The following is a 13850-nucleotide window of genomic DNA, read 5'->3' on the forward strand; positions in this document are numbered from 1 at the left end:
ATCCTTATCAAAATGTCATTGGAATTTTCCATAGAACTAAAATAATTCTAAAGTTTGCATGGGACCATAAAAGACCCCACCAGCCAAAGCAATCTTGAGGAAAGAACAAAGTTGGAAATGTCATGCTACCTGATATGAATCTCTACTACAAATCTTCAGTAATCAAAACAGTATGGTACTGGCATAAAAATAGAAACATAGATTAATGGAACAGAATAGAGAGCCCAAAAATAAAACCACAACTATATGTTAAGTTAATCTATAACAAAGGAGGCAAGAATGTAAAATGGAGTGAAGATAGTCTCTTTTATAAATGATGTTGCAAAAACTGGACAGGTACATGCAAAAAAAGAAATTAGACCATCTTCTTACATCATATAAAAGAATAAGCTCAAAGTGAATTCAAGACTTAAATGTAAGGTTTGAATCAAAACTTGTAGAAGAAAACTAAAAAAAAATTTCACAGTAAAGGAACCTATTAACAAAATGAAAAGACAGGCTACTGAAAAGCAAGAAGTTATTTACCAATGATACATTTGATAAGGAGTTAATATCCAAATATATAAGGAAACTCATGCAACCAAAAATTCAAACAATCTGATTAAAAAATTGGAAGAGGACTTGAATAGACATTTCTTCAAAGAGTTCATACAAATGGCCAATAGACTTGAAAATTTGCTAATCCATAAGGAAAAACAAATTAATATCACAATGAGATGTCACCTCACACCTGTCAGAATGGCTAACATCAACAAATCAACAAAGGAAATCCTGTTGTGCACTGTTGGGATTACAAGTTGGTGCAGCCACTGTGGAAAACAGTATGGAAGTTCCTCTAAAATTAAAAATAGAACTCCCATATGACCCAGCAATCTCACTTCTGGGTTTTTATCTGAAAAATCTAAAACATTAATTAAAAAAAAAATGCAGCCCTATGTTCATTGCAACATTATTTACAATGGCCAAGATATAGAAGGGACCTAATTATCCATTGATAGACAACTGGATAAAAAAGAAGTGGTCCATAAATACAATGATATATTACTTGACTGTACAAAAGAATGAGATTTTGCCATTTACAACATACATGGATTTAGAGGGTATTATGGTAAGTGAAATAAGTCAGAGGGAGTAGACAAATAACATGATTTCACTTACATATGGAATATAAAAAGATAAAATAAATGAATAAACAAAACAGAATCAAACTCATAGATATAAAGAGAATGGAAGGGTAATTGAGTGAAAAAGGAAAATGGATTAATATATACAAATTTCCAGTTATAAAAACGGTCACAGGAATCTAATGTAAAGCACTGGGAATATAGTCAATAATATTGTAATGACTCTGTATGTTGTCTAGTGAGTACTAGTCTTATTGGGGTGATCACTTGGTAAGTTACATAAATGTCTAATCACTATGTTGTAAACCTGGAACAGATATAATATTGTATGTCAATTGTAATTAAAAATGATAAAATGTTTAAAAAGTTAGGAACCGGGGAAAAAATTATAAGTGGAAAGATATCCTATTGTCATATACTGAAAGAATTAATGTTGTTAAAGTGTCCATACTAGTCAATGAAATCTAGACATTCGATAACAATCCCTATTAAAATTCCAATGGCATTTTTTCACAACAATAGAACAACCAGTTCTAAAATTTGTATGATATCACAAAAGACCCCAAATTGCCAAAGCAATCTTGAGAAAGAGAACAAAACTGGAGACTTCATGCTGCCTGAAATCAAACTACTGTAACCAAGAAAGTATGATACTGGCATAAAAACAGATGCATAGACCAATAAGACAGCATGGAGATCCCAGAAATAAATCCACACATACATGGTCAATTACTTTACAACAAGTAGCCAAGGATATACAGTGGCAAAAGGACAGTCTCTTCAATAAATGGTGATGGAAACATTGGAAAGCTACATGCAAAATAATAAAACTGGACAACTATCTTACACCATACACAAGAATTAACTCAAAATGGATCCAGGACTTGAATGTTATTGCTTGCTACAGCATTGATGGACCTGGAGAGTATCATGGTAAGTGAAATAAACCAGTCAGAGAAAGGCAAGTACCATATGATTTCACTTATATGTGGAATCTCATGAACAAAATAAGCTGATGAACAAAATAGACCCAGAGACACAGATGTATGGAGCATTCTAACAAATCTCAGAGAGAAGGGGGGAGTGAAGGTGGGGAAGAGATTAACCAAAGAATTTATATGCATATATGTATAATCCATAGACACAGAAAATAGTGAGGTGAAGGCCTGGGAGATGGGTGGAGGGGGTAGTCAAGGGGGTAAAAAGGGGGCATCTGTAATACTTTCAACAATAAAGATTAAAAAAAGTGGCAGATATATACAACAGAATATCATACATTCAAGAAAATTAAAAGAAATTTTGCTGATTGCAACAATATGCATCGATCTTTAAGGCATTATGCTAAGTGAAATAAGACAGAGAAAGACAAATACCAAATGATCTCATTTGTGTGTGGAATCTGAAAAGAAGAAAAAGCTCATAAATACAGAAAAGAGATTTGTGGTTGCCTGAGGCAGGAGATGGGGGGTGGGCAAAATGGTAAAGCAGGTTAAAAGGCACAAACTTCCAGTTATAAAATAAATAAGTAATGAGGATGTAATATACATATGGTGACTATAGTTATTAATACTGTTTTACATACTTGGATGTTGCTAATAGTTATTAATAATATTTAATAGCTACTAAATCTTAAAGTTCTCTTCAGAGGAAAAAAAGGGTTTTTTTGGAACTATTATGGTGATGGACATTAACTACACTTATTGTGGTGATCATTTCCCAATATATACAAATACTGAATCATTATGTTATACACTTGAAACTAATATACATCAATTATACATCAATAAAAATATTTTTCTGTACTTTTATTTTTTTCTCAATATGCATCCCATAGCAATTTTATGGGAAAGAGTTTTTTAACAAAATAAACTGAAATAAAGTAATCATTAATTATATTTTAAACCTTAAAAATTAAATCAACCCATATCTTTCTATATTAAAAGAAAGAGAGGAAGAGGGAGAGTGCAGATATGCATTTAGAGTGGATTATTGGTTCTGTTTTGACTGACATTCAAAATATTGGCCTCCTTTCTAAGAGCAATCAAATTTAAAAAGAAAACTTCTGTATTTATTTAAATATATAATTATTTGTTAAACTAAAAACTAAAGCAACATTTAAATATATTAAAGTAGCTTATACATATAGGGTATTATCTAAATTTAGGGTAAAAACTTCCTGAGTTTCAGGTTAAAGTCTTTTGACTCTTATCCAGCTTTCACTGAGCCAAAAGACTTATCAGTTTCGTCCTCTTTCATCTACCATGAGGAAAACTTCAAGAAAGAAAGAAAAATATTCAAGTACTGGGAGTCCTATTTCTCCGTTTACAGCTCTCACTTTTCTCACTATTTTAGTCACATCCTTTCTTCACAAAAAAGAACAAATGTTTCTTGAACAGGGAACATTAAGACCCTTTGGCTTCTTTTTGTATTCAGGAGGAGGGATTACCTTGCAGAAATTTCATTTCCATCAGGAAGAGCAGTCTAGGATACCCCCTCCTTTTTTGGGGGGACACAGAGATGCCTGTTGAACTTAATATTCTATATATTTATTGCCTTTCTAGTTATTCATTTAACAGCCTTGTCTGATTGGTTTGTTTGAAAAGTGAGTTCAAACAATGAGTTTAAAGTTATAAAACAAGCTTTAAAAGCAAAGCAAAACAAAAAAAAGGGATTAAATTTATTAAAAGTGTGTCAATTCTTGTCATAAAATTTTAAAAGTTTAATCACCTAACAGTAAGTGGCACTGTAAAAGAAACTGCACAGACAGATAAACCACACAGGTGTGATTTTTGCCTTTAAAATATTAAATTAAGAAAGAAAAATTGCTTAATGCAGCCAACTTGAAACTTAACCACACTATAAAATCAAGCACAAAATAAATGTGCATGTGATATTGTTTTACACTGTCATTTTTCTGTTTAGAAATCTGTGCCTAATGTTGGTCTGCCTGGAAAGAGGAATACTTTTTAGGTGTATTAGTACTTACCATCATCCTTGTCAGGGATGATTGTAACACAAGCCCCTGGGAACTCTGATCCAATTCTTCCACCCATAGGCATGCTCAGAAGGACATGGAATGTTTCCTCCTCTTCATACAATGAGTCATCAATAACAACAATACGACACACTTTCTCCCTCTCATGTTTCTCAAAGCGCACAACACTGGTGTGGTCCTCAGGCCTGGATATGTAATCAGAATAGGACAGCACTGATGTCGGCACAGTTCCGCTTGCCGTTCCTTGAGACAGAGAAGGTACAGAAGGTGTTTTATATAGAACATATCACAAGAGTATTTCCAGAAATAATTTTCACATGCAGCATTTTAATGGTCAATTAATATCTATGAACATCCCTGGAAAGAGCAATAGCATCAATATACTGTTCTAGCATCACACGTTAACTTCACAATGGTCTCAAACACATGACAAATATTACGTTTCAAATGTTTTCTCTACTTTCTTACTTGCTTACTGTTTGCAGGTAAAGTGCCAAGTGTTTTACATGCACTGCCTCAATGATCCTCTCAATCATTCTATTCTATTGGGTTTTATGCGTTTGGTAACTGAGGCTTATAGGTTAAACTATATAACCCAGAGTTGAAGGCTGATCCTGAAGTCCATAATTTTAATCACTATTTTCTACTACCTGTCAGTGCATATACATTAATAGAAATTTTAAAGATTCACAGCTCAGATATCAACAGCATATATGACTTTTTCTTTCACATTCTTAGAAAGTCTATTGTTTCCCCAGAAAGGTGTTTAGAATATTAATAAATATTATGTATTAATTTTAATTTTGTATTACATAAAATCACCTTTCAGAAGATACATACCCATGAGCAAAACAAATATTCTGAAATTTGATTGGAATGAGTTTCAAACTAGTTTGAAATTAGTTTTTTCCCTTGGGTATGATTTCTTTGCCTCTTTTTTGTTTTCTTTTCTTTTTAAAGAATTACTCCCTTCTACTTGTGCAGCCTTTGGGAGAGGAAATGAGGGCCTTCAATTTCTTATAACCCACAAAGCATTGAACATTAGAATAAACAACAAACTGAATCAAATATTTTTGTGTAAGTGGCAGTAGAGTCCTTCCAAGTCCTCTTAGATGAGTTCTCAAAGGTGCAATAATGAAGGAAGACTTATGGATAACTGTTGTCTTTTTTTTCTCATGAAAATTGTAATTATAAAATACACCTCTCGTGGCATGATGTTATGTCACCAACATGTTAAAGAGGCTTATTTATATGTGTGTTTTTTTTGGGGGGGGGGGATTTTGAGCTACCTTGTTGTGTATAACAGGTCACCATCAATTCCTGGCTCACATCTCCACTTCTCCTGATGGGAATGAACAGTTCACCAACATCTTCCTCAATGGAGTATTCAGACTGGGGAATAAATACAGTTGATTCTAAGGAGAAAACACAATTACAGCATCGTTATTTTTGTCTGAGCTTCTTATCTTTGAAACAACCTTATGCAAATTAAAATTTCTCTAATGATTGATCCCCCCCCCCCTTGCATATTCCTATAGAATAATAGAGTGTGAGGGGAAGGAAGATGGAGAGGGGAGAAGTTAGTAGAGTATGCAGGTTTTGGGCCAATGAATTCTTAACCCTAGAAAAAAACCCCAACATTGCTTTTATCTAAAGTAATTATTTTCTTCTCAATTAATAAGTGCTGCTGACACTCTTCCTTTAGAATCCAATTTTGTTCTCTTGGCATTAATCAACACCTATCAAGTGAGTAATCAAATTTTAGAGTTGGAAGAGACCTCAGAAGGCATTTTGTCTCACCTTTTACTTTATAACTCAGACTCAAGAGTTGAACTTATTTGTCAAGGACTCTTCCTGGTAAGTCATGATTAAAACTCAGATCTTACTAGTTCTGCTATATTTGTTCTTCTAACCCTAAATGTGTTCCTTTTGAATGATTAAAAACTAATAATGTACTGTTCAACACCTGGTTTCATTTGTTTGTTGTTTTTAAAATAGTAGTTCCATCAATCAGAAAAAATATATGCACCTCTATGTTTATAGCAACATAATTTACAATAGCTAAGATCTAGAAATAGCCCAAGTGCCCATCAGTAGATGAATGGATAAAAAAGTTGGTACAGGAGGTCAGCAAGATGATAGCAAGGTAACAAGAAGCAGACTGCCCTTGTTTCCAACCACAGACTAGATTTACAGCTAAAATACTGCATAGTCAGTTTGGAAAAATAAGAGAAATATAGCTGATGGGCATATTTCCAGTAAGGAGCACTGAAGAAATATCCTAAAGACTGGTAAGAAAGGGGGAGGCCTAGGCAAGGGGTGTCCCCGCTGAAGCCAGTGCTTGGCTGCATGGCCTGAGGATTAGAGGCTGCAGAGCTCCCTCCATTGGGAGTGTGGGCTGGCATCCAAAAGCAGGACTTTCAAACCTTGAGTGGTGGAGAAGGGAAAGAGAGGCCATGCGCGGTAGGCAGAAGGAGCCAGGGGTACAGCGTGCTTGCAAAGAGGGGACAGCACCCTCCCAGTGAAACAAAGTGCCTAATGGTGGCAGCCCAGGCAGGAGACACTCACCCTGGTTACTGACCATAAGAAAGGCTGTCCCGCAGAGTGTGGCTTCTGAATAGAAAGGGGCCCGTGGGCTGCACCCAGCAGTGACCTAAAGGAACCCTCTGCTTTCCTGTAAAGCATTTTACAGAGCTCCAGAAAGCATTTGAACTGTGTGGCTTAGGGAAAGGGAAGAAAGTCCTTCCAGAGAGGGATCAGAGCTGTCAGTGGGGCAGATCAGGGATTTTTGGCCTGCCCTGAAGAGAGCCAGGATAGCCCACATGGAGCTGCCCCACTTTACTGAGATCAGCTGCGCAGGAGACCTGTGTGAGGCTGACTTTGTGACCCCTACTGTTTGGATCCTAGGCACAAGGGCCCCAGATGCTCACAAAGCAGGTTTTCTGCCTCTTTGTTACTTTATATGTTTTTGATTACTGGTCAGCACTACGCAGCATCCACCTTCCTGGTGTACACTGGGGAGACAGACCAGCAAAAGCTACGATCTTTGTCTGCATTGTGGGGAGTTGGAACTGAGTGTTCTGTTAGATCTGCCAACCAGAACTGGGAAAGGGGGGACGGAGCATGCATACTTCTCTTGCAGGTTGGGAGCACCACCTCCAACAGGAAAGGGGCTGGTTCAGCTCATTGAAGCCCCAGATATCCCCCACCTCCACTGGGCAGAGTTCAGTGGGGGAAGGAAGAACAGCCCATAGGAGGACATTACAAGAGTAAGAATCTCAGGGACTACTGTTTGGAAACTGGAGGAAAAGCTGAAAACCCCTCCTGGCGGCTGGGCAGGCAACCTGCACACGAGTCTCTTTTGATCAATCCCACTGAGCCTAGGCTTCTGAAACTGCCCATAGAGAAAAGGCAACAGACTGAATTCAATCTGAACCTGCAGCAGGCCATTGTATGGGGAACTAGAATTGGAGGATATTGTAGAAACCGAGGAGTTGGCTTTGAAGCAGAGGTTAACTTCCCCACAGTGAGTGCCTAAAAGTGAAAATTCTAAGTAAGGGGAGCAATATCCTGAGCTACACCAGTAAGCCTGCACCCTAGACTCTCTTCAGAAGACTCTGGAAGAAAGCCAGGCAATGGCAAGGGGGAGGCAAAATAGCTGGCAGCTGGAGGCGGTCCACAGAGAACCTCAGGCCAACCAGCTACATAAAGACACTGAGAGCCAAACTTAGGCAGCCCTTGACATTGGCTGACATAAAAGTACCTCCCAGAAGACCCAAAATCAGCATACAAAACAGTGAGCCTCAGACAACATAAGCTGCCCAGATGAACCTCGCTTGGTTGTTTGTTTGTGTTTTTTTTTAAGATAAAAGAGGGAAATAATTTTTTTTTAATTTTTAAATTAATTTTTGTTTTGGATTTGTTTTGTCTTGCTTTGCATGTTTTATTTATATTTATTTATTCATTTATTTGTTGTTCTTTTATCAAGATTTTCTTGATATTCTCTGCTTTATTATGGGATGTTATTATTATAATCATTAAGTTTATTGTTTTTCTCTATTGTTTTTTCCATATCTCTTATTGACCTCCTTCCTTACCCTTGTTTTACCTTCTTCTCTTCTTGCTCTTCTTGACATAACTTTTTCCCCCCTCTCTCATTCTCTGTCTTTTTTTTTTTCTTTAACCACTTTCTTATATCTACTCTCTACCTTTATTTTTTTGCTCACCCTTTTTTCTTTTCAGAATCTTTTCTCATCCCCTTTTATTCTCAGTAGTTTCTCTATTTTTTACTTTTATATATTATTTATTTATTTATTTGCTATTAGCAATGATATCCTTTTTTCTTTCTCTCATTGGCCTTAGAACTTGTGTTCTCTTTTCACTTTCTTAATTCCATTTCTTCTTGAGTTATTTTCATTAGGATTGTAAGGATATTTTGTAAGTTCCTGTTTCTTTTCTGCCAGTTTGATTGTGTTTTGTTTTGCCAACACATGTACAACAGCTCACCATGATGTGGTTATGGCTGAGCCTTCCAGGTAGCCTGCTTGAGAGGAGAGTCCTCTCAAGAACAGGTCAAAAACAATCTAGACCAAATCACAACAAGAGCTCAAAGAACCCACAGAAAGGACACACCTAAAGCATACAGCTCAGAAGTATAAAAAGAAAACACACCTCTGGGTCACACTGGACAGTCACTGCAAAAGCCCACCCCACAAGACTTGGAGACAGCAAATATACTTAATATACAGATACAAACACAAAGAGACACTAAAATGGGGAGACAAAGAAACAGTCCTGAAAGTAAAGGGAAAAACCACCAGAAATAGACCTTGATGAGATGGAGGTAACCAAGTTATCAAAAATAGAGTTCAAAGTAATGGTTATAAAGATGCTCAAGGAAATTAGTGAAAACCACAAGGCACTTAATGGGAACATTTTACAACATAATGGGAAATACAAAAAACTTAGTGAAAGCTACATCAGCACTAAAAAAAAAGACATAGATACTATGAGTAAGAACCAGTCAGAAATAAAGAATACTATATCTGAAATCAAGAATATGCTGGATTAAAAACATGCTCAATGAAGCAGAGGATGGAATAAGCCAATTAGAAGATAAGGTGGAAAAAAAACCCTACTCAAACAAAGCAGCAATAAGAAAGAATATTGAAAAAGCATGAGTAGAGTATAAGGGAAACTTGGGACAACATGAAATAAAATAACATCTGCATTATACAGGTACCAGAGGGGGAGGAATGTGAGCAAGAGGTAGAGAACCTGTTGGAAGAAAAAATGACAGAAAACTTTCCTAAGCTGGGGAAGGAGAATGCCACACAAATTCAGGAAGCACAGAAGTTTCCAAGCGAGAGGAAGCCACTCCAAGACACAACATAATTAAAATGGCAAATATCAAGGACAAAGAGAGAAACTTCAGGGCCGCATGAGAGAAACAATCAATGACCACAAGGGAGCCCCAATAAGGCTCTCAGCTAATTTCTCAACAGAAACAATTGAGGACAGAGGGAGTGGCATGGAGTTTTCAAAGTAAAGAAAAGCAAGAACCTACATCCAAGACTGCTCTTTCCAGCAAGGTTATCATTCAAAATAGATGGTGAAATAAACAGCTTCCCAGACAAAAGAAGGCTAAAGGAGTTCAGTACCACTAAAGCAGCATGGGAAGAAGTGCTAAAAAGACTGCTTTAAGGAGAAGACATATTGAAAGAAAAGAACAGAGGCATAAAGGAGGAAAATGATGTTAAATAAGTATATAGCAATAATAACCTTAAAAATAAACAAAATAAATGTTCTAATCAAAAGACACAAGATAGCTGAATGGATGAGAAAATACAACCCGTATATATGCTGTCTACAAGAGACCTACTGCCAAGCAAAAGATTCACACAGGCTGAACGTGCAAGGATGAAAAAAAAAAAAATTCCAAGCAAATGGAAACAAACAAAAAAAATCTGGAGTAGCAATACTTATTTGTGACAAAAAAGAATTCAAAATAAAGACCATAACAAGAGACAAAGAAGGTCACTACATAATACTAAAGGGATTGATCCAACAGGAGGATACAATCCTTATAAATATATATGCACCCAATATAGGAATACCAAAATATATAAAATAAATTATTGGTGGACTATAAGGGGGAGATTGACAGCAATACAATCATAGAGGAGGGTTTTAACACCCTACTGTCATCAATGCATAGATCATCTTACAAAACATCAACAAGGAAACAGACCTTAAATTACACACTAGAACTAATGGATTTAATTTACAGACCATTTCATCCCAAAGCAACAGAATATACATTTTTCTTAAGTGCACATGGAATATTCTTAAAAATAGACCATATGTTAGGGCACAAAATAAGTCTCTATAAGTTCAAGAAGATTGAAATCATATCAAGCATCTTCTCAGATCACAGTGGAATGAACTAGAAACCAATCACAATAAAAAAACTCAAAAATATTCAAACACATGAAGGCTAAAGAGCATGTTATTAAAAAATGAATGAGTTACCAACGAGATCAAGGAAGATATCAAAAACTTCCTGGAAACAAATGAAAATGAACAAACAACACAAAATCTTTAGGACATGGTGAAAGTAGTCCTGAGATGAAAGTTTATAGCATTACAGGCATACCTCAAAAAACAAGAAAAAGCTTTAAAAACCATCTAACACTAAGCATAAAAGAATTAGAAAGAGAAAAGCAAGGAAGCCCTCAATAAGTGTAAGGAAAAAATAAAGATCAGAGCAGAAATAAATTATACAGAAACTAAAAAAAAAATACAAAAGATCAATGAAACCAAAAGCTGCTCTTTGAAAAGATAAATAAGACTGATGAAACTTTAGCCAGACTCGCCAAGAAACAAAGAGAGAGGACCCAAAATAATACAATCAGAAATGGAAATGGCATTATAACAATTGACACCAAAGAAATACAAAGAATTGTAAGAAAATTCTTCAAGCAACTATATGCCAACAAACTGGACACCTTGGGTAAAATGGACAAATTCCTAGAAACATGCAATCTTCCAAAACTCAATTAGGAAGAATCAGAAAAGCTGAATAATCTCATAACAAATGGTGAAATTGAAGCAATAATAAAAAAAACTTCTAGCAAAAAAGAGCCTGGGATTAAATGGATTTATAGGAGAGTTTTACCAAACATACAGAGAAAAATTAATACCTATTATCCATAAGCTATTCCAGAAAATTCACTAGGAGGGAAGATTCCCAAGCTCTTTTTTGTGGACAGCATTATCCTAATCCTCAAGCCAGATAAAGACACTACAAAGAAAGAAAATTACAGACCAATATCCCTGATGAACATATGCTAAAATCCTCAACAAAATATTAACAAATCAGATCCATCAATACATTACAAAGATCACACACCATGACCAAGTGGAATTTATTCCAGGGATGCAAGGATGGTATCATATTCATAAATCAATAAATGTGATACATTGCATAAACAAATTCAAGGAAAAATCATATGATCATATCACTAGATTCAGAAAAAGCATTCAAAAAAATCCAGCACCATTTTTGATAAAAACTCTCAGCAAAGTGAGTATCGAGGGATCAGACCTCAACATAATAAAGGCCATATATGACAAGCCTACAGCCAACATCATACTCAATGGTCAAAAACTAAACCATTTTTCTTAAAAACAGAAAAAGATAGGGTTGTCTCCTTTCACCACTCTCATTCAATATAGTATTGGCAGTCCATGCCACAGCCATCAGGCAAAAAAGAAAAAAATTAAAGGAAGTAAAGCTGTCATAATTTGCAGATGACATGATATTGTACATAGAAAACCCTAAAGACTCCACTAAAGTACTACTAAGTTTAATAAATGAATTTAGGAAGGTAACAGGAAGCAAAATTAACATCCAAAATCAATGGAATTTTTATACATCAATAATGAACACTCAGAAAGTGAAACTGAAAGAACAATATCATTTACCGTCACAATTAAAAAAATAAGACACCTCAGAATAAATTTAACCAAAGATCTAAAAACTACAGGACACTGAAAAAAGAAACAGAGGAAGATATAAAGAAATGGGAAAATATACCATGTTCATGGATTGGAAGAATAAGATTATTAAAATGTCCATACTACCAAAAGCAATCTATAGATTCAATGCAATTCCAATTAAAATATCTATAGCATTTTTCACAGAACTAGAACAAATATTCCAAAAATTTATATGCAACCAAAAAAAAAGACCCCGAATAGCTATAGCAATCTTGAAAATGAAGAACAGAATCATAGGGATCACTTTACTGGATATCAAACTATACTACAAAGCCATTGTAATCAAAACAGCCTGGTACTGGTACAACCCCAGACATATAGATCAATGAAACAGAACAGACTCCAGAAATCTACCCATGCCATTATGGTCAATTAATATTTGACAAAGGAGGCAAGGGCAGTAAAGACAGTCTCCTCAATAAATGGTGTTGGGAAAACTGGACAGGTATATGCAAAACAATGAAACTAGATCACCAACTTACTCCATACACAAGAATAAATTCAAAATGGATAAAAGACTTAAATATAAATAGTGAAACCATAAACATCCAGGGAGAAAAACATAGCCAGTAAAGTCATAGACATCTCACATAGTAAAATTTTCATCAATACATTGCCTAGGGCAAGAGAAACAAAGTAAAAAATAAACAAATGGGACTATATCAAACTAAAAGCCTTTTGCACAGCAAAATAAATCACCCTCAAAATACAAAGGAACCCCACGGTATGGGAGAACATATTTTCCAATGATGCATCTGATAAGGGGCTAATTTCCAAAGTGTACAAAGATCTCATACAAGTCAACAAGAGGAAGACAAACAATCCAATTAAGAAGTGGGCAAAGAACCTGAATAGACACTTCTACAAAGTGTACATACGGATTTCCAATAGATACACGAAAAAATGCTCCAAGTCACTAATCGTCAGAGTGATGCAAATTAAAACCACAATGAGGTATCACTTCACACCTGTCAGAATGGCTACCATCAACAAATGACACATGTGGCGAGGATGTGGAGAAAGGCGAACCCTGGAACACTGCTGGTGGGAATGCAGACTGGTGCAGCTGCTGTGGAAAACAATATGGATGTTTCTCAAAAAATTAAAAATGGAACTGCCTTTTCACCCAGTGATCCCACTTCCAGGAATATATCCTAAGAAACCCAAAACACTTATCAGAAAGAACTTATGCACCTTTTTGTTCATAGCAGCACAATTTACAGTAGCTAAGATCTAGGAAAAACCCAAGTGCCCATCAGTATATTATGCTAAGTGAAATAAGCCAGGCAGCGAAAGACAAATATCACATGATCTCGCTTATACGTGGAATCTAAAGAACTTAATAAACTGATGAACAGAATAGATCCAATGACATGGAAGCATAGATGAGACTGATGAATGACAGAGGGATGGACGAGGGCAGGTGGGTGGAGGGGGAGAGAGTAACCAAAGAATTTATGTGCATATATACACAACCCAAGGACATGGACAATGGTGGGGAGAGGGTCTGGGGAGGGGGAAGGAACAGGGTGGAAGGGGTCATTGGGGAGAAAAAGGGACATCTGTAATATTTTAAACAATAAAAAAAAAAAAGCTATGTGACATTTACACCATTGAATAGTATGCAGCTGTAAAGAAGAAAGATGTTTTACCCTTTGGGACAGCATATA

At 35.8% G+C, this 13850-nt stretch overlaps 1 protein-coding gene across 1 annotated transcript in view; it reads right to left on the minus strand.

Annotated features, from left to right (window-relative positions):
• Positions 1 to 13850, minus strand: part of FREM2 (FRAS1 related extracellular matrix 2) — a 287618-nt gene that overhangs the window by 137959 nt on the left and 135809 nt on the right. Inside the window, exons 5-6 of the mRNA XM_081128339.1 lie at positions 5409 to 5534; positions 4111 to 4362 (exon numbers count right to left, since the gene is read on the minus strand). Coding sequence (XP_080984465.1) covers positions 4111 to 4362; positions 5409 to 5534 — 378 coding nt within the window. The remainder of the gene's footprint in view (positions 1 to 4110; positions 4363 to 5408; positions 5535 to 13850) is intronic.

This window comes from Miniopterus schreibersii (assembly GCF_964146895.1).
Source record: "Miniopterus schreibersii genome assembly, chromosome: 2".
NCBI classification, from domain to species: Eukaryota; Metazoa; Chordata; class Mammalia; order Chiroptera; family Miniopteridae; genus Miniopterus; species Miniopterus schreibersii.